This window comes from Anolis carolinensis, chromosome 1 (genome assembly GCF_035594765.1).
Source record: "Anolis carolinensis isolate JA03-04 chromosome 1, rAnoCar3.1.pri, whole genome shotgun sequence".
Lineage (NCBI taxonomy): Eukaryota > Metazoa > Chordata > Lepidosauria > Squamata > Dactyloidae > Anolis > Anolis carolinensis.
This window is the reverse complement of record NC_085841.1, coordinates 228,463,437-228,488,383: the sequence shown is the minus strand read 5'-3', so window position 1 is coordinate 228,488,383 and position 24,947 is coordinate 228,463,437. Positions and strand designations below refer to the sequence as shown.

Here is a 24,947-nt window from a genome sequence, read left to right as displayed (position 1 = left end):
GATTGTATTGTTCTGTTTTATTATACCACAGTAATTTTTATATATTCTGATTTTAGTGTTTTTGAATACTTGGAGCCAGATTGTATTCATTTTCACAGTTCACAGCAACACAATAATAATAATAATAATAATAATAATGGTAGTAATAATAACGACTTTGGTAATACACACTGTTTCACTCCCTTCTCAGCTTCCTTTCTGGAAGAATCCTTTTTTGGGAGGTGTTAGCTGGCCCTGATTGTTTCCTTTGTGGAATTCCCTGCTTTCAGAGTGTTGCTCTTTATTTACTGTCCTGGTTTTAGAGATTATATTGTTCTGTATTATTGTACCACAGTAATTATTTCATATTACAGTAGAATCCCACTTATCGAACATTCACTTATCCAATGTTCTGGATTATCCAACACAGTCTGCCTTTTAGTATTCAGTGTTTTTGTAGTCAATGTTTTAAATTCATTGTGATATTTTAGTGGTAAATTTTTAAATACAGTAATTACTACATAGCATTACTGTGCATGGAACTACTTTTTCTGTCAAATTTGTTGTATAACATGATGTTTTGGTGCTTAATTTGTATAATGATTACCTAATTTGATGTGTAATCGGCTTTCCTGAATCCCTTCTTATTATCCAACATATTCACTTATCCAACGTTCTGCCGGCCTGTTTATGTTGGATAAGTGAGACTCTACTGTATATTTATAATCTTATATTATCTGCTTAGAACTGGATTATATGAGGCCCCTTCTACACAGCTGGATAAAATGCACACTGAAGTGGATTCTACAGCAGTGTGGAGTCAAGATAATGAAGTTCAAAGCAGATAATATAAGATTATAAATGGGTTATATAGCTGTGTGGAAGGGCCTTGAGTCTACACTGCCATATAATCCAGTTCAAATCTGATAATCTGTATTTTATAGGCAGTGTGCAAGAGGCCTAAGTGAGGCCTAACTCTGCCTGTCCCCTGGGCTGAGTGGGATGCTAGGAGACCAAGTGGGCAGAGCTTAGCCTTCTAACTGGCAGCAATTATTCCTCTCCCTCTAATTAGGACTTTATTTTTCTTTTATTTTTGTTGTATCAACCTAGAGGCGTGGATGAGGGGTTGTGCTGTCAATTTTCGAGGTTGTGGGGTGTTTAGTTTTGTTGTTTTGTCCGCTGCCGTGATTCCATCTCTCTCTCTCTCTCTCTCTCTCTATATATATATATATATATAATAAATAATAAAATAAATATAGATAGATAGATATCGAAGATGACAGATAGATAGATAGATAGATAGATAGATAGATAGATAGATAGATAGATAGATAGTAGATAGATAGATAGATTGTCCTTCCAACCCTGCTATATGCCTGCAAAACATGGACGGTCTACAGTCGTCACACTCAACTCCTGGAGCGATTCCATCAGCGCTGCCTCAGAAAAATCCTGCAAATCTCTTGGGAAGACAGGAGGACAAATGTCAGCGTGCTGGAAGAAACAAAGACCACCAGCACTATGCCATCAACTCTGCTGGACTGGCCATGTTGTCCGAATGCCCGATCACAGTTTCCCAAAGCAGTTACTATACTTCCAACTTAAGAATGGAAAACAGAAAGTTGGTGGACAGAAAAAAGATTTAAAGATGGGCTTAATGCCAACCTTAAAAACTGTGGCATAGACACTGAGAACTGGGAAATCCTGGCCCTTGGGTGCACCAACTGGAGGTCAGCTGTGACCAGCAGTGCTGCAGAGTTCAAAGAGGCATGAACAGAGGGCTTAAGGGAGAAAGGTGCCAAGAAGAAGGCGTGCCAAGCCAACCTTGACCGGGACCGCCTTCCACCTGGAAACTGATGTCCTCACTGCGGGAGAACATGTGGATCAAGAATAGGTCTCTTCAGCCACCTACGGACACACCCCCAAGACACCAGAATGGGAGGACCATCATCCTCGGTCTACAAGGGATCGCCTAAGTAAGTAAGTAAGTAAAAATAATGGGTTTACTTTTGAGTGTATTGTTAATGCACATTATTATAAGATGCTTTTATTATTTTAAAAAGCTTTTCAAAATATGTTTATTAATTATCCAATATTAAGCATTCAGACTCTAGTTTACAGAATTATTTTGCTGATTACAATAAGAGTATTTCTTATCCTTTCCTGGATTATCAATGGCACAGAAATTTGTGGGATAGCGGACAAGTTGTTATGCACTGCATAAATAGACCGCTGATATGATACATGTGGGACTTCCAGGGTGGTGACCTGGAAAGTAAAGAGTCTTTAATATGTGGATTCTGGGAAGGAGCAAGTCAGCTGATTCCCTGTTAACTTGCATGAGATCAAATGCCTGACCTCATCCTCATACCTACATAAACTTGAACACAAATGCTCCCAGCCTTACTAACAAAGCAGCTTTTTCTGGCAGAGAAATGGAGAAGTGGCCTTCCTGCCCTTCCCCAAGGCTGAATTCCTCTCTCATACAGAACACAGCCAGACCTGATTCTTCACCTCCCTGAGCCAGATGGGTGAATACAGCCTTAGGCTTCACTATCATAAGTGGACAGTTCAATGGAGACATATAAACGCACAGCTGTGGCCAAATGTATGTGAAATGAGTGTAGTTGTTTTTTTTCCAAAACAGGGAAAATATAATATAGCAAAGGAAAAAAAAACTAATGGGTAGGAATAAGCTGAAGCTCACAAACACAGGAGATAAGCAAACAGCAAATGGATAGGATATCTTAGGACATACTTGCAAGGTTTAGTACATTCACATTCTTTATCTCACACACAAGTGCACACACATGGTGATGTAGTAAGTATGGCACAATATTGCACACACAGTAAGCAGAATATAAGGATAATCATACAAATGGGGGGTATCCTTTGTATTGCTGTACATATAACTTAAATACATTAAATATTACATTGGTCTTAATAAAGTTGTTAGCTCTAATCACAGTCGAGATATAGAACAAATGGAGTCACAGACAGTATTGACTTGTGAAGTCCCTATTTATTTAACAGTCCTACTCTACTTGGAACAAACTACTGGATTTTAAACCACTCTATTTCATTACAGTGCAGCACATGATTAAGCTAATGGAATACATTGCCTGTGGACACTGGACAAAAATGAATGGACATAGACATAAAGGTAGGGTCAGGTAGAAAAGTTCCCTTTTCCATTGTTACGGAATCCTTAACAGCGTTTCACCCCTTTTTAATGAGACAGGTGCAACTGGCCATATCCTTTAATCTTGTTTCTATGGTCAGCATAATTCCACAGACAAAACTGCACTAACAGGCACAATTGTTCAAATGTCTACAATCAGTCAGGAAGATCAGGCCTGGATTATTTCTATGGTTTTTTTTTTTTAGTCAGAATTTTAAAACTGTTTGAACATTTTTCATACAATGAAGACAAGAATTGAGAATTGATGTTGCCTTCAGAGTGTCTGTGGAATTATTCTGAAAGAAAAAAACAATAATTGTTAAAAGGCTTAGCTACACAGTTAACTGGATAACTACAGAGTGTAAAGTTAAAAGTTTGCAAAACTTTTATTTCTGTGATGTTTGGGATACTAGGGAAGAGGCATGCGAGGTGAATCTGAAGTCTTTATTTATTTGGTAAATTTATCTTATAAAATTGTTGATGGCTTGTACGATGGCAAATAACAAAAAGTATAGAATCAATGCAAAGTATACTATTATCAGTCAAGCAAACAATAAATCAACACAATTGATAGAATGCAAAGAATGAAAGAAAGATGACAAAGAAAAGAACTAGTGTTCTACTATAAACTGTGAAATGGGCTACATGAATTCAGAAGTTGATAAAAAGTGAAGAAATAGCTAGGTTTAACTATAAAGAAGATCTGTAATGGAGCTGCATATTAACTATGTGGTTGTCTACTGTCTGCTGTCTAACACCAGTTAATATACAGATCATTGATGAATAAGTAAAGACTACACAGATTCTTTTTTTAAAAGATTTCTGAGTTCCTAACGTATTTGGTATATGTAGTAAGGATAAAATAAACGTGCTGTTCAATATATCAGCATGCAATCAGTAATGGTGACCTTGTATTGGTCTCTGAATATTTATAACTCTAAGATTTCTGAGATGCAGCTCTTGTCTATTCACAGGTTTGTGATTTTTAAAACAGGGAGCTATATATTACTAGACATGTCACAGTGAGCTTTACTGTGTGGACCAAATTATCATCAAATTCGAATCACCTGGAAAAGCTCCAAGGGATGGCCTTCTGTGCATATAATGGGAGTTGGAGAAGTACTATTTTTCTCCTGTCCTCACCACCAGATTAAAATGAACTCTACTATATGTTTGGTCAAGTCTGCATCAAATGTTTTGCAGATTGGTATTCAATTCATCTCCCAACCTCCTCCAATCCTACAGAGCTAGTGTAGTGAGGAGAACAATGGACTCTACCAATGAAGGCTACTTATATATACCACATGAGTAAATTCAGTATGCCCAAGGGCAACTGCTGCACTGATCACAGCATCAACCTAAAGATGTTCAGGAATCCATAAAATGTCATAATCCTCCATAAAAATGTAATATGTTTACCACATTTAGAGTGGGGGAGAGATATTATTAGACTGAACTTCAACAAGAGGTGAACAAAGAAAATATATTACTGTCATATCCACATCACCTGTTCAGTTCAAATGCCAAATGTAATGTGTTGATGCTGAGCCAGCCCATAGTTGTTTTTGGTAATCATTGCATCCTCTGCCATTTCAGACAAGGCAGCCAAAAAACCATTGCTGAAATGCTCCAGAACAACAAGCATGAGAATCCTCAATTATGAGATTATCCTATCAATATAGATAGATAAACAAATACACAATGGATTGGAAAATTCCCTTTTTGTCTCTCATGAGCAACTCATAAAGATGTTTTAAACTAGAAATAATAATAATAATAATAATAATAATAATAATAATAATAAATCTTTAGCGCTGATATCAGCATGGAGTTTGGTCTGGAAAAATGTTCGACAGTGGCACTGAAGAAGGGAAAAATCATTGAAAGTGAGGGGATAAATATGCCTAATCGCTACACGATAAATTGTCACCAGCCAGAGACCTATAAATATTTGGGCATACTACAGCATCAAATATGAACTTGTAAAAGCTGTGGTCAGCAAAGAATACACTCAAAGGGTGAGAAAAATTCTCAAAAGCAAGCTCAATGGAGGCAACACCATCAAGGCCATAAACACCTGGGCCATATCTGCCATAAGATATACTGCTGGCATTATAAACTGGATGCAGGCGGAACTAGACGATTTGGACAAAAAAACAACAACAAAAAACCTCATGACCATTAATCATTCACTTCATCCTCACAGTGATATTGACCGGCTATATCTGCCTAGAAGATCTGGATGCTTACAAGTAAAACAAGCAGTCAAAGAAAAAGAACATGCCCTGGCAGAATATGTAAAGGAAAGTGAAGAACCTGCTTTGATTGACGTGAAAAATCAGAAACTCCTCAAAGCACAGCAGACAAAGAATCGGTACAAGAAAACTGTACTACAAACTAGAGCTGACAGCTGGCACAACAAAGCATTGCATGGGCAGTTCCTTGACAAAACTGGAGGAAAAGTTGATAAGGAGAAGACCTGGCTATGGATTATCAATGGAACACTGAAGAAGGAGACAAAAGGCCTGATTCTTGCAGCCCAGGAGCAAGCCATCAGAACAATTGCAATCAAGACCAAGATTGAAAAATCAGTCAGTGACCCAAAATACAGACTGTGCAAGGAAGCTGATGAAACTATTGATCATATCAGCTGCTGTAAGAAAATCGCACAGACAGACTACAAACAGAGGCACAACTATGTGGCCCAAATGATTCACTGGAATTTATGTCACAAGTACCACCTCTCAGCAGTAAAGAACTGGTGGGATCACAAACCTGCAAAGGTAGTGGGAAATAAACATACAAGAATACTGAGGGACTTTTGAAGCCTGACTGACAAAGTTTTGGAACACAACACACCAGACATCATGGTAGTGGAAAAGAAAAAAGTTTGGATTATTGATGTCACCATACTACGTGACAGTCAAATTGACGAAAAACAACAGGAAAAACTTAGCCATTATCAAGACCTCAAGATCGAACTGCAAAGGCTCTGGCATAAACCAGTACAGGTGGTCCTGGTGATAACCATGCCAAAAGATCTCAGCCGGCAATTGGAAACAATACACATTGACAAAATCATGATCTGTCAACTGCAAAAGGCCACCTTACTGGGATCTGCACGCATCATCCGAAAATACATCACATAGTCCTAAACACTTGGGAAGTGTTCGACTTGTGATTTTGTGATATGAAATCCAGCATATGCATCTCATTTGCTGTGTCATACTCTGTCTTTGTGTCAATAATAATGATAATAATAATAATGCTTTATTTTTCTATCCCGTTTCCATCTCCACGAAGGGACTCGAGGCGGCTAACATGGGGCCAAGCCCAAAACAGAAACAGAACGTGACAAGTTAAAACCAGTATAAATAACTAAAAAACAGTATCAACACAACAATCAAATAAAATGAATAATTTAAAACACAGAATAGAATATAACACCATAGTGACTAGATAAAAGATAAGGTAATAAAAACAGACATCACCACTAATGGATAAGATGGGGGCGGTCAAGTTAAAAGTGCATTTAATAAAGTGCCCGGACAAGTGTTGAAGAGTTTCCTGAGATAGTTTGGGGTAGGATGGGTAGGAAGGAAAATAAAGTGCGAGGAAGCAGTATGTCAATTAGAGGGGTCTATCATGTCATTGGTTGTTCGAATGCACATTGGAAGAACCATGTTTTTAGCTGTTTAGTAAAGGCAGACAAGGTTGGGGCCAGTCTAATCTCCCTAGGGAGGGAATTCCAAAGCCAAGGGGCCATATCAGAGAAGGTCCTCTCCCTTGTTCCAACAAGCCGAGACTGTGATGGTGGTGGGAACGAGAGGGGAGCCTCCCCAGAAGACTGACTGACTGATTGACTGACTCAAGGCAGTGTGAAGATGGAATATGAATTCTTAGAAATCAAAGTCACACACACATATTCAGTGTCAAGTCTGTGATTTTATCACTCCTTACCTATCCATAAATACAGAATACAGATCAAGGCATGATTTAGACCAGTACACCTCAGTAGTGGCATTTTAAGAATCAGATCCTTACATGGTCATGGATACTAAATGAAATTGACCATAACTCAGAAAATTAGAATAGTAATCCAATCACAGGTGGGGGTTATTTCAATGGAGACTAAAGAGCTGGACCTAAAGCCAGAGCGGGTCCAAACTGCAGAGAAGACTAGGAGGCAACTTGCAGCAACAAATTTGTTAATTCTTAGTGATGTCCCAAAATTGACCAGGACCTAATAGCAGTAATACTCAAAAGGCATATTTAGTGAGTTGGCCACTTTAAATAATACCATGTTTGTTTGAAAGTGGCTCAGTAGGGAAGGCTTACAAAATAAGGTAATGAGTTTAAAGCTGGTCAGTGCTGACAGTGGGTGGTCAGGAAAACACTTCAGGGAGCCACAAGATAGGAAAACACAGTGCACCAAACTTTGAACTTCTTTTCACATACATACACACACAGAAACAGTTCATTTACAGTTTTGGCTCAAAAAGAGTGACTAAGGGAAAGATCTATCAATGAGCTTCCTAATGAAGGATAAGTCTGAACCTGGATCTCCTTGGCCATAGACTAATATCACATAATATATCACAGAGTTCTGCAATTTGCAATTATCCCTGGGTTAACAATTAATCAGGAACTTGAGATATAAGTCTTCAAACTTAAAAGCAGGGAATTTCCATGCTAAACTACAAAATCTAGGATTCCATAGCACTGAGCCATGACAGTTAAAGTTGTCTCGAACTGCATTAATTCCACAGTGTAGAGCCAGCCTATGAGACAATTCCTGTTTCTAACTTCAGTTTTAGGGATGCCATAGAAGAACCAATGCTAGAAATGTATTTAGTAAGCTATTCATTGTTAATTTAAAATGGCGGTCCCAAAGGCAGACACACACACGCACACATCAGCTCTAACCATGAAGATATGCAAAGCTTCTATCAGTATGGAAAAAAGGGTGGGAGCTTGAATTTATAACAGGGATGGGGAACATATGGATCTCCAGATGTTATTACATGGCTGTTCTCATGATCTATCATCATTTACTGTGATTATTAAGGTTAATGGAAACAGTGATCCAACATCATGTGGGAAGGCTATATATACTCCATTGCTGAACTACACCTGGTCCTACCTCCTGCCCCATGATGGAAGAAAGTGGACGGGCCTGAAGGATTCAATTCCACAGCATTCAAAACAGAGTGTGGCCCTTACAATCCTCCTCCTTCTCTATACAGAGATTTAACTGTGGCAATCATGCACAACTCATTCTTTTGTCCACATGGTTCCCAAATGTAGCAAACACTATGTACCACCAACACTGCAACTGGGTAAAAAGCTGCTTAAATGCTCAAAACACTGTACAATGAAATGTTTATAAAAATAACTTTCTGAATGTTGGCCTTTAAAGATGTAGTCCTTAAGAACTGCACCAAGGCCAGTGTGCACATATGAATGCTAGCGTGCATGCAAAAGAGTTAACTGTGGTAGGAGAACTCAAACTATATGCATTTAGTAATTCTTATAGTCTTTTTTTTTAAAAACAAACACACACACACACATAATGTATTACATTCTACACTGCCCCTCAGGTATCTGTTCACATGGATAAAAGGTCTTATTTCTAACAGATTCCAGCCTCTTACAGACCTCCAGGGCCAATACTCAAAATATATTTACCCCTTAAAATTTGACAATTGTATTTTAAAAGACAAACGGTATGCTTATTACACTTTTACACGGGGAGAAAAGCCATTATTTTAACTGATGGAGCTATATGCGAAAAAACCCTGATGGCTGTAAAAGCCACCAACATACTAAGACAGCATTGAGGTGTACAGTCAGAACATTGATTATTTTGTTGAAATATCTAACATGATATGAAGACCTGAGGCAAACATTAGATATGGAGCTCAGGTCTGGTTTGCTTGCTTTCAAAAAAATAAGAAAAAACATATATTGTTGTATATAAATCAGGAAAGAAAGACTCTACGGCTATTTGGGTTTTTTAAAGCAAATCAATAGTTTAATGCCCGACCAATACCTCAAAACACTGTTACATATTCATATCACATTCAAAATTTCTAGATTTTCAATATCTTTGGAAATACAAAAAGGAACGAAAATAAATGATGAAGTTCGCTTTTTCATAGACAAAAACACATACATAAATAATGTTATATTCAATTCAGCTTCTTAAACATTTCAAAGCAAACAAGAATATTAGTAAATATTTGAGTTCCAAAAATACTTTTGATCCCTCACTGAAGACCATTTCCAAATATATTGTAAATCTCTACTCCCTTTTTGAGTTAGATAACAAATGGCTATCTAACAAAACCTATACACAAACCTTATGAATATTTATCAAATACAATGGTCATTTTTTTCTTCATTATTTAATAAATTCATTGGTATTGGCATAGGAATTAACCATGCAATTTGAGAGACCTGTGAACAATGTTTATGATCTGTAATATATACCCAACACATGGAGGATGCTTTCAAGTACTACCCAAGCAGCAGTAATGTATTAATTGGGGAGTAGCCCTTTAACGACTCTGTAATACAAATCAAATACGTAGGTCAACTGACAAAGACTGATATAATGACATAAACCTCAAAAGCCATCTTTGTAAGAAAGGCTTATAGTGAAATTTATAGACCATGGAGGTTAGTGCCATATTGTACTGCTAAGACTCGCACATGATGACCAGAAAGGAAGACAGACATTACTAATGGAAGAATTGCAATTGTTTTATCTGGAAATGGGTCAACAATTATGAGAAGTCTCTTTTTCAAAAATAATGAAGATTGATTCATAATGTTGGCTACAGTTTATCATATTATCTTACTGTTTCATCTTAAATCTGGCAGTTGTAAAGCAGCCAGATTTTGATTAACACAGACCTAATTTTATTCCAAAGCTCAGTGCCTTTGGTAAACTCACAAGTACGTATGAAGGCAGTAGCCATCCTCTACATTTGTATTCAAGGATGAGTTTTCTCTGACAATGGATATTCTATACAGGTGTCATGACTAATAGCCATTAACACATGCAGAACTGCTATGAAGTGATGGTTAGTATGTTTGACTAGATATGCAGTATCACAAAATTGTAATTCCTGGTCCAAGTTTCTTTTTCTAAATTATTTTTGTAGGATTGAGTGCTTAATTTCTGCTTGACATACTCTGATCTCTCTTCAGAACAGAGATGTGATCTTCAATAAATTTCTTCTTGAAGGTAGCAACCAGTAATTTCAACTATTTCTATCACTGCAAGGAAGATTTTGAAAATCACAATTTTTTGAAGGCTATTTATAATGTGGGACTTATTTTATACAAAATCCATACCTTTTCTGTACAGGAAGCAGCATTTTCTACATGGAAAAGAACATTCCAATGCAAATATATTAATTCCTGTGTAAGAATGCTATTTCTACATAGAACATTTTTCCTATGCAAATCAACCAAGTTCACTGACTGATGATAACCATAATGGATGGTTTTTAAAGGTGATGAGACAAAAATGTAGGATACAGTCCTTAAAATTCAGTGACCATGATAGTTATTAGTGATGGGCCCAATTATCATCTCACTCATTTATTTTGTGTTTTTGTACCGTTTCGTTTGTTTGGAATGCACTAAACAGTACACCCCCCTCCAGAACGGAAATATCAGTGAAACAACAAAGTGGTAACTGTAGCCATTTGGTCGGCTGATTTTTGGTGCCTCGAGAGCTGAGCTCCTCTTACTTGGCACTCGTAGGCCCTGGCTGGCAGGCCCTGGCAGGGCCTACAGCTGACCGCCAGGTGCCGGGTGCACGGTGCACTCGGATGGAGGCCATGGCTGGCAGAACCTACAGTTGAGCGCTGGGTGCTGAGTGCTCGGTTGTAGGCCCTGGCAGGCCCTGGCGCTTTGCCACCAGTGGGTTGAAAATCTTCATTTTTTTGGACCTTGGACGGAAAAGCTCATTTGGAAAGGCACCCATTTTCAGGAGAGGAGCTCAAAAATGAAAACTGGGCCTTACGAATGAAATGTGATTCTATATAAATACACAAGACTAATTGCTATATGCTGCTTCGTGTATAGCAATCACTATGTCTCTGATACAATCTATTGGGGGGGGGGGACAATGATATTATAGCATTCTTATTCTTCTTGTAGACTTCTCACAGACAAATTGTTTATCATAGTGAAAACAAGATGTAGGACTATGCAATACTATTGGATCAAAAACTATTAAGAGGAATAAGTGACCTCAGCACCTTTTAGCAATTTAGACAAATAAGCTATCTACAACCATTTCTGGATACAGCTAGTCAACCTACAGATATCCACAACTTCATCCAGATTACTATAATGCCTTATATGTGGACAGACTGGTTCCAAACAAGAAGACCAACACTGTTGAAGAAGACTATTGGACTCATGTCCTGCTTTCAGGGACTGCCATACTCCTTAGAATTTGGGGGGTGAGCTGGGAATGTATTTTAAAGTTCCCTATGATATTAATCAGCTTGGGCAATGAGAATAGCAGAGGGGGTAGAAAATCAACAGCACTGCTATCGTGTTTGAGGAAGTAATAAAGATATGGCTGGCCAACTTGCTTCACATAGAATAATGACAAAGCCAATTCCCAGATATTGTAGCCAAGTATATGCTTTAAAAAGAAGCTATAAATTCGGTAAACCGAAGTTCAGATAATGAAAAAAAAAAAAAGGGAAAATGTGGGGAAGAGCGATTTAACAAGAAAAGTTACCTGAAGATTTTTTCAAAAAGCCATAAATATGATCTTAAACATTCATTTTGTATTAATAATCTTTGTCTCTAATAAAAGTGTTGGCAGATGGTAGCTCTTCACTTTAAAAATGACAAGTGTTCTTTACATTTTTTCCCTGTGTCACCTCCACTACACACTTCCCCTTAAAGGTTTTGTTCTTGCACTTGCTCAGTGTACATATAATTTTTAATAACATGAAACTTTTTACAAAATGTCTCAATTATACTAAATTAAAAGAAGGGAAAGACTGGTCTGCACTGGAATTCTGTGCAAAGCTTTGTACAGAAGTGAGCAGATAGAGAATTTGCTTGAAATGGATTGTTGACATCAGAGGGAACCTTACCATGGTGATCACTCATGTACCCACTTAGAAAGCTGGTTAGTTGTTTTGTCAATATGCTCATGCCAAGCAGCAACAATTTTTTCTGCTTCTGGATTCATAACAAGGTGCACAAATGTGTCTAGAATCCCCTTGCCATCTGGTCAGAGAATACAGATGTCTGATTGTTATGTAACAGGAACTGTTTGTTTGATGTCTCTCCCCATCCCCAAGGCTCCACCTCTTGCTGCTCCACTAATTCAGAAATTTAGACATCAAGAAGGATGTTAGGATAACATGGGAAGACAGTACTGATGTCATTCTTTGTATACAAACCTATTGTGTGGCTTCTACATTCCTGTACTACATGCACTAAACTAAGAAGATACTTGTAAAACAAATTATTATTTTGTTTATTCAGGGTTTTTTTTTAAAAAACAACAACAACTAAATCACCATTTTTCAATACATTTTTTGAAAAGTAACTGATTGCTATGACTCACTGCCAATATTTGTTGCTCATTATTTTTTGTGGGAGGAGAAAACCTTAGTTTTGCTAAAACAAAAGGCCACACTCTTTGTAAAAGTCCTTTAAAAATGCCTCTTTAAAATGAACCTAGGAGGAAACATTAGGCTATATTACTAATGTTGTTTTCAAGTAGACTTAAAGTGATACCAGCACAGAGTTTTCTTGGCAAGATTTGTTCAAAGGTTTGTCATTGCTGCCTTCTTTTGCTGAGACAAACATCACCCAATGGTCTTCCATGGCAGAGTATGCATTTGAATGCTAGGCTTCCTAGACCTAATCCAACACTCAAACCATTATATCACTGATTCCTAATATTTGGAAATCATTGGGGGGGGGGGGGGGAGAGAGATCACACCAATAAAGTAACTTCACCTATAACATGCGGCTCTTAATCAGACATGCCACATCATCACAGGATTACTATGCCTTACACCACTGGAGAAATTATACTGCTTAGCCAGTATTGCACCACCTGACATCCATCGAGAAGTAGCAAGGACCAAGGCATTGACAGCTCCGGCCCATCCTCTGTTCTGATATCAGTCTGCAAGCCAACGCCTTAAATCAAGAAATCTATATATATAAAAGAGTGATGGCATCACGGCAATTCACAAAACAACAAAAGTACAGGCCCCCCAACCTCAAAATTTGACAACACAACCCATCATCCACGCCTCAAGGTTGATACAACAAAAATAAAATAAAAATAAAGTCCTAATTAGAGGGAGAGCAATAATTTTTTTATCCAATTGCTGCCAGTTTAGAGGGCTAATCTCTGCCCACTTGGTTGCCTAGCAACCAAGGGACAGCCAGGTTTCAGTTAGGGGACAGGCAGATTTAGGCCTTACTTAGGCTTCTTCCACAGATTATCTAATTTGCACTGGATTATATGGCAGTGTAGACTCAAGGCCCTTCAACACAGCTATATAACCCATTTATAATCTTACTAGCTGTGCCCGGCCACGCGTTGCTGTGGCAAAGTGGTGGTGGTGGTATTGGTTAAAAATTGTTGTGTAATTTTTATTTGATGTTATTTGCATTTTTTATTAATTTTATTGTAAGTTATATTTTTATTTATTATATTTTATTATTTTCTTGTATTATTTTTAGTTATTTTCTGTTATTATAGTATTTTATTGTGTTAATTTTTAGTGTTTTTTATCATTTTTGATTGGGTTGCTAGGAGACCAAGTTGCAGGAGCTTAGCCTTCTAACTGGCAGCAATTGGATAAAAGCAACTATTCCTCTCCCTGTAATTAGGACTTTATTTTTCTTTTCTTTTTGTTGTATCAACCTAGAGGCGTGGATGATGGGTTGTGTTGTCAAATTTTGAGGTTGGGGGGCCTGTAGTTTTGTTGTTTTGTGGGTCGCCGTGATGCCATCACTCTTTTATATATATAGATATTATCTGCTTTGCACTGGATTATCTTGACTCCACACTACCATATAATCCACTTCAGTGTGCATTTTATACAGCTGTGTAGAAGGAGCCTCATATAATCCAGTTCTGAGCAGATAATAAAAGATTATCAATATACAGTAGAGTCTCACTTATCCAACATAAACAGGCCGGCAGGATAAGTGAATATGTTGGATAATAAGAAGGGATTCAGGAAAAGCCAATTAAACATCAAATTAGGTAATCGTTATACAAATTAAGCACCAAAACATCATATTATACAACAAATTTGACAGAAAAAGTAGTTCCATGCGCAGTAATGCTATGTAGTATTTACAGTAGAGTCTCACTTATCCAACGTTCTGGATTATCCAACGCATTTTTGTAGTCAATGCTTTCAATATATCGTGATATTTTGGTGCTAAATTCATAAATACAGTAATTACTATATAGCATTACTGTGTACTGAACTACTTTTTCTGACAAATTTGTTGTCTAACATGATGTTTTGGTGCTTAATTTGTAAAATCATAACTTAATTTGATGTTTAATAGGGTTATCCTTAATTCCTCATTATCCAACATATTCACTTATCCAACGTTCTGCCGGCCCGTTTATGTTGGATAAGTGAGACTCTACTGTACTGTATTTACAAATTTACCACTAAAATATCACAATGAATTTAAAACACTGACTACAAAAACATTGATTATGAAAAGGCAGACTGCGTTGGATAATCCAGAACATTGTATAAGCGAATGTTGGATAAGTGAGATTCTTCTTTAATATGAAATAATTACTGGGATAGAATAATGCAGAACAATATAATCTCTAAAACCAGGACAGTAAATAAACAGGGGAATTCCACACAGGAAACAATCAGGGCCAGCTAACACCTCCCAACAAAGTATTCCCATCATCAAAGTCTGGCAAATCCTGTTTTCTCAGGGCCACAGACAGTAGAAGCACATAAAATATCGCAAACAACACCACTCTGAAAACAAGGGAATTCCAGACAGGAAACAATCAGGGCCAGCTAACACCTCCCAACAAAGTATTCCCATCATCAAAGTCTGGCAAATCCTGTTTTCTCAGGGCCACAGACAGTAGAAGCACATAAAATATCGCAAACAACACCACTCTGAAAACAAGGGAATTCCAGACAGGAAACAATCAGGGCCAGCTAACACCTCCCAACAAAGTATTCCCATCATCAAAGTCTGGAAAATCCTCTGTTTTCTCAGGGCCACAGACAGTAGAAGCACATAAAATATCGCAAACAACACCACTCTGAAAACAAGGGAATTCCAGACAGGAAACAATCAGGGCCAGCTAACACCTCCCAACAAAAAATTCACTCAGGGAGGAAACAGCCATGCTTTAAAGCTGCAAGGCCATTACATCCTAATCATTTTTCCTAATTGCAGCATTCATACTTGCCTCCAACAAACAAAAAAAACCAATCAGAAATATTGTATATTCACAACCTTTAGGAAATAATATCCCCTGATGGCGCAGCGTGTTAAAGCGCTGAGCTGCTGAACTTCTGGACCGAAAGGCCACAGGTTTGAATTGGGGGAGCGGAGAGAGCCCCCACTGTTAGCCCCAGCTTCTGCCAACCCAGAAGTTCGAAAACATGTAAATGTGAGTGCATCAATAGGTACTGCTCCGGTAGGAAGGTAACGCCGCTCCATGCAGTCATCCCACATGACCTTGGAGGAGTCTACGGACAACGCCGGCTCTTCGGCTTAGAAATGGAGATGAGCACCAACCTCCAGAGTAAGACACGACTGGACTTAATGTCTGGGGAAAACCTTTACCCTTGACCTTAACTACCACCAATTCCTCAATACTTTATTTCCCATACCACCATACTTCGCCACAGCAACGCGTGGCCGGGCACAGCTAGTAGCTTCCTAAGATCTACAGAAACACACACAGGAACACCTCAGAGTCCAAAAGTGGCAGGGGGTACACTTGGACAGAAAAGCATCTGACTAAACTAAAACAAAATTTAAAAAAGCAGGAAAGGCGAAAAGCGTCCCTTCACACTTTTGGAGTGGTTCATAGGGCCTCTGACAGAACAGCAGCAGCTGTATTTATGAATTTAACACCAAAACATCCCAATGTATTGAAAACATTGACTACAAAAACATTAACTACTAAAAGGCCGACTGTGTTGGATAATACAAAACGTTGGATAAGTGGAGGTTGGATAAGCGAGACTCTACTGTAACACCCATTCAGTAGATCCTTGTACAGCATCTACTGGTTTATATCAACATCATCATTTATATTATATTATATTATATTATATTATATTATAATATTATACTTTCCTTGAAGGAACTGGGGGCGGTGACGGCCGACAGGGAGTTCTGGCGTGGACTGGTCCATGAGGTCACAAAGAGTCGGAGACGACTAAACGACTGAGCAGCAGCAGCAGCATATTATACTTTACACAGAGGGATGACTGCATATTGATGATGGTAATCTGTCAGGTGGCATATCAAGGCCCACAAAACAAAGATACTAAGAACTATGTGGATATGTGTCTAGGCACTGCAAAAGCAAAAGTAATATTCTGAATTTTGAAAAAAAAAAACCTTATGCTGGCCCTATAATGTGAATGCTCTTATGATCCTAATAGAAAAATGAAAGCTTAGTGGAGGGGAGAGTCTAACATATTTTATTCCCCCACTTTAGCTTCTTAAAGTTTCTGGAAAACTATTTTGTTTTTCTTGAAGGCATTATGTGTATGCCTCATTTTATATATATTGGTATTTACATTACTAGCACTAAAGTGTAACGAAATTGCATGTTATAATTCAGTATTTCTACATTTATGATTTTTAATTAGTATAGTTTATCCTCTTAAAGTGTCTTGTACTTATTTTATTTCTGTATTATTCATAGGTTTAGCTTATTTTCAAATAATCAAAATGCATGACTGTATATTAAAAGAAACTGCAGAATCTATTTTTCAACATTACTCTTACCCATAACACTCCTCCTTCTGTTTTGAAGGGGGACGCTTGGCATTATCAATGTGTTTCATTTCTTAGAGTTCATTCATTCAAATCCAACTTTAAAAATTTGGTTTAAGGACTTTAAAGGAAGCATTTTGTGTCCTGACATTCCTTTCCCATTACCTGAAAATCCCACATTACGGATTAATTACTCTCAGCAAATGTTAATCCTTCCTATGGGCTGTCCACTACTATTGAAGGCAGAAGATTCAAGCTGCATCTATACCAGGCAAAGTACTCTGGAGTAGTCTCCTTCAGAGCTGCCATGCCATGGGAAGCCCACATGTACTGGCATGGAAGCGCCCTGATACCCTTCTGCAGTCTATACAGATGGTTCGGCCAACAGCACATCAGCACCTGAGGGCCACTGCTGCTACTTTATTGGCAAGAAGCAGTTTCCCAGCAGAGTCTTGTTGGCAACATTGTTTTTTGGAGGAGGTTCAGGTGAGTACGTTTTCTTGGGTCCATGCAGCCATGGGGCAAGTCCTTCAGCAATTGTTTCTCTACCTTGTATATCATCTCCCCAAATGGAAACATCCGAACAAAGCAGAAGGAAAGACAGGCAAAGTGACTTTTCTGTTGGTTGGTTTCTTTTCTATTGCAAGGAGGGTAAACGCAAGAGGACAACAGACCCTCTGGAGTGGTCAGCCTCCTGGGAGAAATCTAAATGTTTTGCAGTTGTTATTACTAGTAGGATGTAACTTATGACATTGTTTTTAATTTGTAAAAAAGACAAGACAGTTGTGACTCCCACACACATACCTGCATTTCACATTTTATATTTGTGAATCCCAAGCTTAGAAGGCAAAGTGGGTCTGTACTGTTGGTCTCCTCCAAATTGCTTGAAACTGCTTAAATTGAATTCACTTGAACACTCTTTTCAGTAAGAAAACACTATTCACAAGCTTGATTTTAAAACTAATCAATGGCACTTTGAAGTGCTCAGCGTTAGATGAATTACTACTATCACATTTTTATTAAGAATGTACCTATTAAAAAGTGTCCAAAATTATGTTCTTTCTAATGAAATGCCAATAACAAAGGCAGTGCCAGTCACCTCTTCATTATGTTGTACTGGTTAAGTGTAGATTTATTTACTGTTCGTGAAGGTTATGTTGCACAGAAGTACATGACAGATTGCAAGTTTGCTAACTTCCAATCAGTTTTCAAACTTCCAGTACTTTTCTGTTAAAATGTAGGTTATTTGACAAATTGGAATAAAGTTATCTTAGGTCAGTGTAACTGTACGTTAAACTAATGAGGTGTATGCCTATGAGTTATGTCTGATTAGCTTAATACAGCAAGTGCTGGACAGCTTGGGCTCCTGACCTTGAAGGAGCTGAGATAACATTGCAATGCGTTGGAGGATGTCGTTGTGATGTACAAAAAAATTTACATAATAGTTTGTCATACATACTCCTACAAAATAGGATTGTTTCAAAGTCCAGCAATTCAAAATCCACACTTAGCAAAACTAAGACCAAAAAAAAGATCTAAATAATAGATTTGTTCCAGACTGGAAATAAATATGAAATCAGACACAATAAAAAGAATAAAGAAATCAGCTTATTTGAAAAGATTTGCAATTTAAATGTGTAAAAGAATTATTCTAACATCAAACTGAAATCACAGCAAACATACCACATGGCATGTTATCGAACAGTGTGGATTCACACAAATTTTACATGATGGAATGTGTTTCTTAGGTCTAGAAAAACAACATGTGCAAAGCCTGGGTCTCAAAATTTAATCACAAAACGGGAAAAATCTCAGCATTGAGCATCTGCTGGAAGAACAGCAGAATTAAGTGTAAGGGAGATAAACTTTCCCTTCTAACACAGGCCCCTAAATCAACCCAGAAACTTGCCCCAGAGAACTGGAAAATTGTCAGTTTCGGTCCAGCTCTTACAGCTGCAATATAGGGAAAGGGCAAAAGGAAATTCCATGAAATATGTGAATGTTGTATAGGATTTAGGCCACATGTTACCCATAATCTACTGTATGTTTCTCATCTCTGACCTGTTGGTGGAGAAACAAGTGAGGTAATGATGAAAACAAAGAGAAAAGAGTTGATTTATTAAATTTTCATGATTTTAGTAGGATTACCCTACTTCCCAATTTAGGCATGTGTTTACAATACCTGTGAAACTATTTTCAATTCACTAACTTTTTTCACACACTACCTGTAAAAGCAACAAACAACAGTCTCATGGAGTGAAAGATGGACATGAACTAAGACCAGAGTATCCTAAAGGAAGAAAGACCAAACAAATGTGGTTCTTGAGTTTTCTTGTTTCCCTTCTGCTTTTTCTTTTCATGTCTTCTTGGATTATAAAATAAATGTCAGCAGACTACCTTGTTTTTAATTTTTTCTGTCTAAAATGTTTCTATAGTGCCCCTCAATGCTGTAAAACAATAAAAATGACAACTTCTGAGTTATCAGTCATATCAAAACTGGGGGGGGGGGGGGGGGTAATAGAGCACACCAAAGTATTTCAAAAGAAAGTGGATAAGTCAAAAGTATTTCTGCTGGAAGGGGAAAGCGCTAGTGCTGCCACAGGTGACCAGCAGCCCTTGACACACCTGCTGCCATTTTACCACCCAGGCATTCAAAATGACCTTTTGCCACTCTTTTCGGAAAAGAGGGTGGTTCCTTTTTTGATAAGGGTTAACAATACTTATGTTTTTCTAAAGACATGTCAATCCAATTTTGGGAGACAATTTCTGAGATAGATTTCTAGGCTTATACATGAGCGTAAGCAGTACACAGATTGTGCAAAACAATTGATTGCTCATAAAGAAATGGTCGTGTCACAATATCTGACTGTTGTGTACTCAGGACCAAAAGACCATATCCAACAGCAAATCAAGCCTGAACTCTTTTTAGAAATAGGATGATTAAACTGAGACTATCATATTTTGGATATATGAAAAGACATGAGACACCAGAAATGACAATAATACTTGGAAAAGCAGTAGGAAAAGAGGAAGACAGATGGATAGACTCAAGAAATGAAGTCATGTACCTGTATCTGCAAAACGTGAGTAGGGCTGTTGATGATAAGGTGACTTGGAGTTCTCTCATTCATAGGATTCCTACAAGTTGAAGTTGACTTGAAGGAAGTTAACAGCAAGCTGATATCTAAACGTATATTATGAAATCGGTTCCCTCATTGAGGGAGGGGGGACCAATTAATGTGGTAATTTAAACTTCAGGCCCATGGGTCAATATCTGTAGAATACATTAGGCTTCAAACATAGTTAGATGAGTTACTGTCCTAGCTTTGCCATAAGACATAAATATCCATGAATGAAACATGAGTACCGAGGAGATTCTCTATATCTAAACTGGGACACCTTACCTAGATGACCTCAAGCCAATATAGATATTAAATGTTGTATCTGTAGACTCAAGACTTAGATAAATGTAGTATCAGTAGCAATTCTTACCTATAGTCAGTACTGGGTGGCACATTTTGCATGAAGTAGAGAGCTGCAGTCCTTGCTCTCCAGTGCCATTTCTTGGCAGGGAGAGTGAAAAGGACACAGTCTTCTATTTCCTCTCGCAGGAGATCCACAAGCTGCTTGTGTGAGCCTCCGTAGAAAGCTTCAATTAGTAGAATGCTCATTCTTCTGTATGTGATCCAAGTTGGCCAAGATTCTTCTAAAAAAATTAAAAGCTCATATTATTAATAAAGTCTACTTTATAATTATTTCATTTTAAAATGTGTCATATAGGATCATGATAAAAGCGGAACCACATTACAAGAGCTCAGTCAGTGAGTTCAATTTTAAAGGGATTCAATCTTTTTGTTTCATTAATAAGTTTAACTTAAAAAAGACTAATTAAAATTGCAGGCATGGAAAAAGGAGAATATCTATTAATCAAAGTCATATTCCATTAAAATTTAGGTTACAATTAACAATTCAGTCATACATGCGTGTACTTGAAAATGCTGAGGCTACAGCTGTGTCTCCATGTTTCCCCATAGCTTTGAAAATATACACTTATTTTTAAGTTGGGTCTGTGACTACATAATATAGCTCATTTGTTTTCAAACAGATTTGCCCCCTTACTGATGGTACATAAAACTAAAAGGCATTTCAAGCGTAGTTCAACCACAATAATCTTTCATACTAAAGGCAATACAGAAAGATGACTTAAAAGAAACATGACTGGGGCAGCCTAAGGAAACCTAGACTGAGTCGTCCTCCTCAGGACATGTACACTTAAAGCTACAAAGACTGAGAGCATCACTAAGTGACATTTCCAGCCCCTAGAGCAGATGCAAAATACATTATTGCACCAAACTATCTGGAACAGAACAATATTGTACATTTTAAGGAGGCTGTTCACACTCCAAGCCACAGGGCAGCTGACATATAAAATGAAGGTGGAAACAAAACAAATAGACAAATAAAATATCCCAAAATTTTAACAAAGGGAGAAACCCAAATAATCTCTAATAATTGCTCAAAATGAGTCAATGTTCTGAAGTGATAAACAATAGTGGCTTTAGCCAAAGAACATGCTTGTTTTGGAAAGATTGATTACTTAGTCCCAGAATAGATCCACAAAATAAATGGGAACTTGGTATGTCAATACTTATTTCATTTCCTTTAATTCAATGGGTCTACTTTATTAGGGACTGAAAAATAGAATGTGGGCATATGTAATATATTTGTAAGGCTTCCCAGCAAAACTTGAATAATACATATATATTAATATAATTCTATGACATAAAACAAAAAAACACAATTATTATTTACCTACTAATCTTGGTAGATTTCTATTTTGTTATCGTATAAAAAGCAATGTCTGCTTATAGCAAAATTTAGCAATACTATCTATAATCATTTCCTCTCATTCATAACCCCAACCAGAATTATTTTAAAATCGACTTCATGAAAAAAGATAGGAAAAAAATGACACAAAGCTGGAATACCATGCAATAAGAACTCTAGAAAAACTCAACCAGGAAAATATTAACAAGAACAAGACACAGGAAAGAATATTGCTCCAGTTATAAGGAACACATCAAGAATAGAAAAGACTAAATGTCTCTCTCAAGCATCATTATTTTGATGGAACTGAGAGAAAACCCTTCCATAAATGCTAAATTGAAGTTGTACCATGGTACTAAAAGAGCCAATGGGGACGCGGGGTGGTGTCCTTCAGGTGAGAATAAAGATCCTAGATATTTTCTGGATCATTATAGAATGATCCAGAAGTTCCGAATAGCTAGTACCTAAAACTAGTTTACAAGTTTTAAAGTATGCATAATGCCACTGCACCGCTGAACTCCAGTGGTGTTACAGCGGCAACCCCCCCCCCCCCCCACACACACACACACACAATTTCTCTTAAAAATTATGTGTGAGTGGTACATACCCTGTGTCTCAGAACAGTTATCACTGAACCAAGAGTCTTCTCAACCTGTGGGCTGCGACGCAGCAGCGGGCTGAAGGAACGAAAATCCAGTCTGTGAACCTCCTTCCTCTTTATATATTTTATTTCCATCCCTTTCTGTAGAGCTGACAATTGCACAGTTCACTGGCTTAGTTTAGGAGACCCATTCTCCCCAAAAACCTAACTTTCACCACACTGTTTTTCTTAGGATGAAATGGACATGGAGGAAATGCAGCAAATAAATGTGAGAGACAAGACATATTATGAAAAAAATGTAATATAAATATAGTGGAATGCACATCCAAAAATCACTGGACAAAATTATCACTGTAAACAGCAATGTACTATATGTATATGCATGCACAAGTCTAGAAAATTTGAGCTTAAAAAATTGACTGATACATAGGTCAATGTAAATACTGTGCCCTAACTCTTATTGAAATAAATAATAGCGACACAAAGGAGAGCTTAGTTCATCCTGGGAAAACCTAACGAAGCATCAACCTCCTCCAATTTCTTTGCTGTGGTAACACTTCTGGACTTTTTGAATGCTAGGGCAGGAAACATCAGGGCTATATTATTTAAAGGTTGTATCGACATCCATAATTCTAGCCTCCAAACCAGCCCTTCATAAGGTCAATTTACACACAGATATTTACGATAGGTTACATGTTGGTGTTACACTATGAAGTTGAGGAAATATATCCACTGGGATCACCTCCTACTCTTCTGCCCATTGAAGAAAGCAGCCCATCCTCACTCTGTATCTCAATGCTTCACAGTTGCAAAAGCAGTTCAATATCTGCCCCAGAGGGTTGTTATTGTAGAAAACGAAGTTCAAGATCCGCTTAGGCATCCAGGACTTGATGCACTATTCTTGGGTTTCCCAAAATGGTGGCCAGCACAAGTGGATTTCTCCACCACAATCACCAGCCACATCAACTTTCAGGAGCAATAGAAACCAGTTAGAAAACCACATATTTTAACCAGTTAAGTCATCAATATTTTATTAGTCACCAAGGTGGTAGGATATAAATAAGGAAATCATGTCAAAACTTGGTTTCTAGTTTTGCTATAGTCTTACAAAATTACTCATATTTTTTTAAAAATTCCCTTGACCTAGCCAAGTTAAGTTAAATATATACTATGTAGTCCTAGGAGAGCCTGAAAAGCCACTGATGATAAATGACCTAAGAATATGTACCCCATCAATTGAATGCAAAGTTCAATTAGGTAAAAATCATTTCAGGTGTTTTAGCCATTTCAAAGGCCACAACAAATGTTAGAGGAGCATTGCCACTTTCTCATTATGGTACTTTCTCTCTCAAGGGTGTCTCTCTGAAACCAGTAAATTCCCCAGGATGTACTAATGGCTTGATTCCATTCTCAGGAATGCATCACTATGTGGCTGGAAAATGCACTGCTCTGCATTACATCATAGCCAGTGCTCCTCACCCCTCCAATGAACAGTGCTAGGAACTTCAATTTGCAAACAGAGCTGGGTCTTCAGCAAACATCAGACAAGCAAGAGTATTTTTTCTTTGAAAATACTTTTCCTTTAGTTTTACCACCTCAAAAATAGTACCAACTTCTGATAAGGAAGTCTCTCTTCAGTAATTAATGACTAAATCCATCCTTTCTCAATGTCCATAGGACACCCATATTGGTGAAAAGTAATTATAAACCAATATTTTAACTATAGTCAAAATACACTACATTATTTCAGCCAAAAAACAGAATACAAAGCAAAAGCAAATACAGGTACCACACTAACACTGGACTAGTGTGTATCTCATTACTACAGGGAGATCTGGAAAGTGGTGGTGGTGGGGGGGGGAGCCGAAATTATATACAGTATAATATAATATATATGACATAAAATACAAACAGCCTATACTTTGTTTATTTTATTCTGCCTCAAATGTGATGATTTTGGGAAAAACTGAAAATATTTTACAAGCACTAGAATGGAAACAGTAAAGAGATAGAGGAGGATGAGGATATGTATGTGAATGATGGGGTGAATTGAATAAGAGTAGGAAAGGGATTCTGAACTAGCTATCAGACACTGACACCTCATTTTCTGAACCACTAGATGTCCTTGAAGAAGAAGCTTTCGCTTCTGAGATTTCACAGTCTCTTTTTAAAAAACAGAGCTAGAAACATTCTCTTTTTAAAAAAGCAGGTGAGGTTCTCCAATGCCAAGTGCATTAGCAACCTCATAGAAGCATAGTATGCTTGCAGTACTAATTCATTTTAAAAGCAACCCCAATTTATAGATTAGAATAATCCTAGAATATGATTGGGCCT

The 24,947-nt window shown here is 37.5% G+C and overlaps 1 protein-coding gene across 9 annotated transcripts in view; it reads right to left on the bottom strand.

Annotated features, from left to right (window-relative positions):
• The window catches only part of gtdc1 (glycosyltransferase like domain containing 1), a 274,488-nt gene that overhangs the window by 179,294 nt on the left and 70,247 nt on the right, over positions 1–24,947 (bottom strand). For all 9 annotated transcript variants that reach the window (XM_016994974.2, XM_008112911.3, XM_062966645.1 and 6 more), the window contains one exon: positions 20,678–20,891. In XM_016994974.2, the coding sequence (XP_016850463.2) occupies positions 20,678–20,856 (179 nt within the window). In that variant the 5' untranslated portion in view covers positions 20,857–20,891. The remainder of the gene's footprint in view (positions 1–20,677; positions 20,892–24,947) is intronic.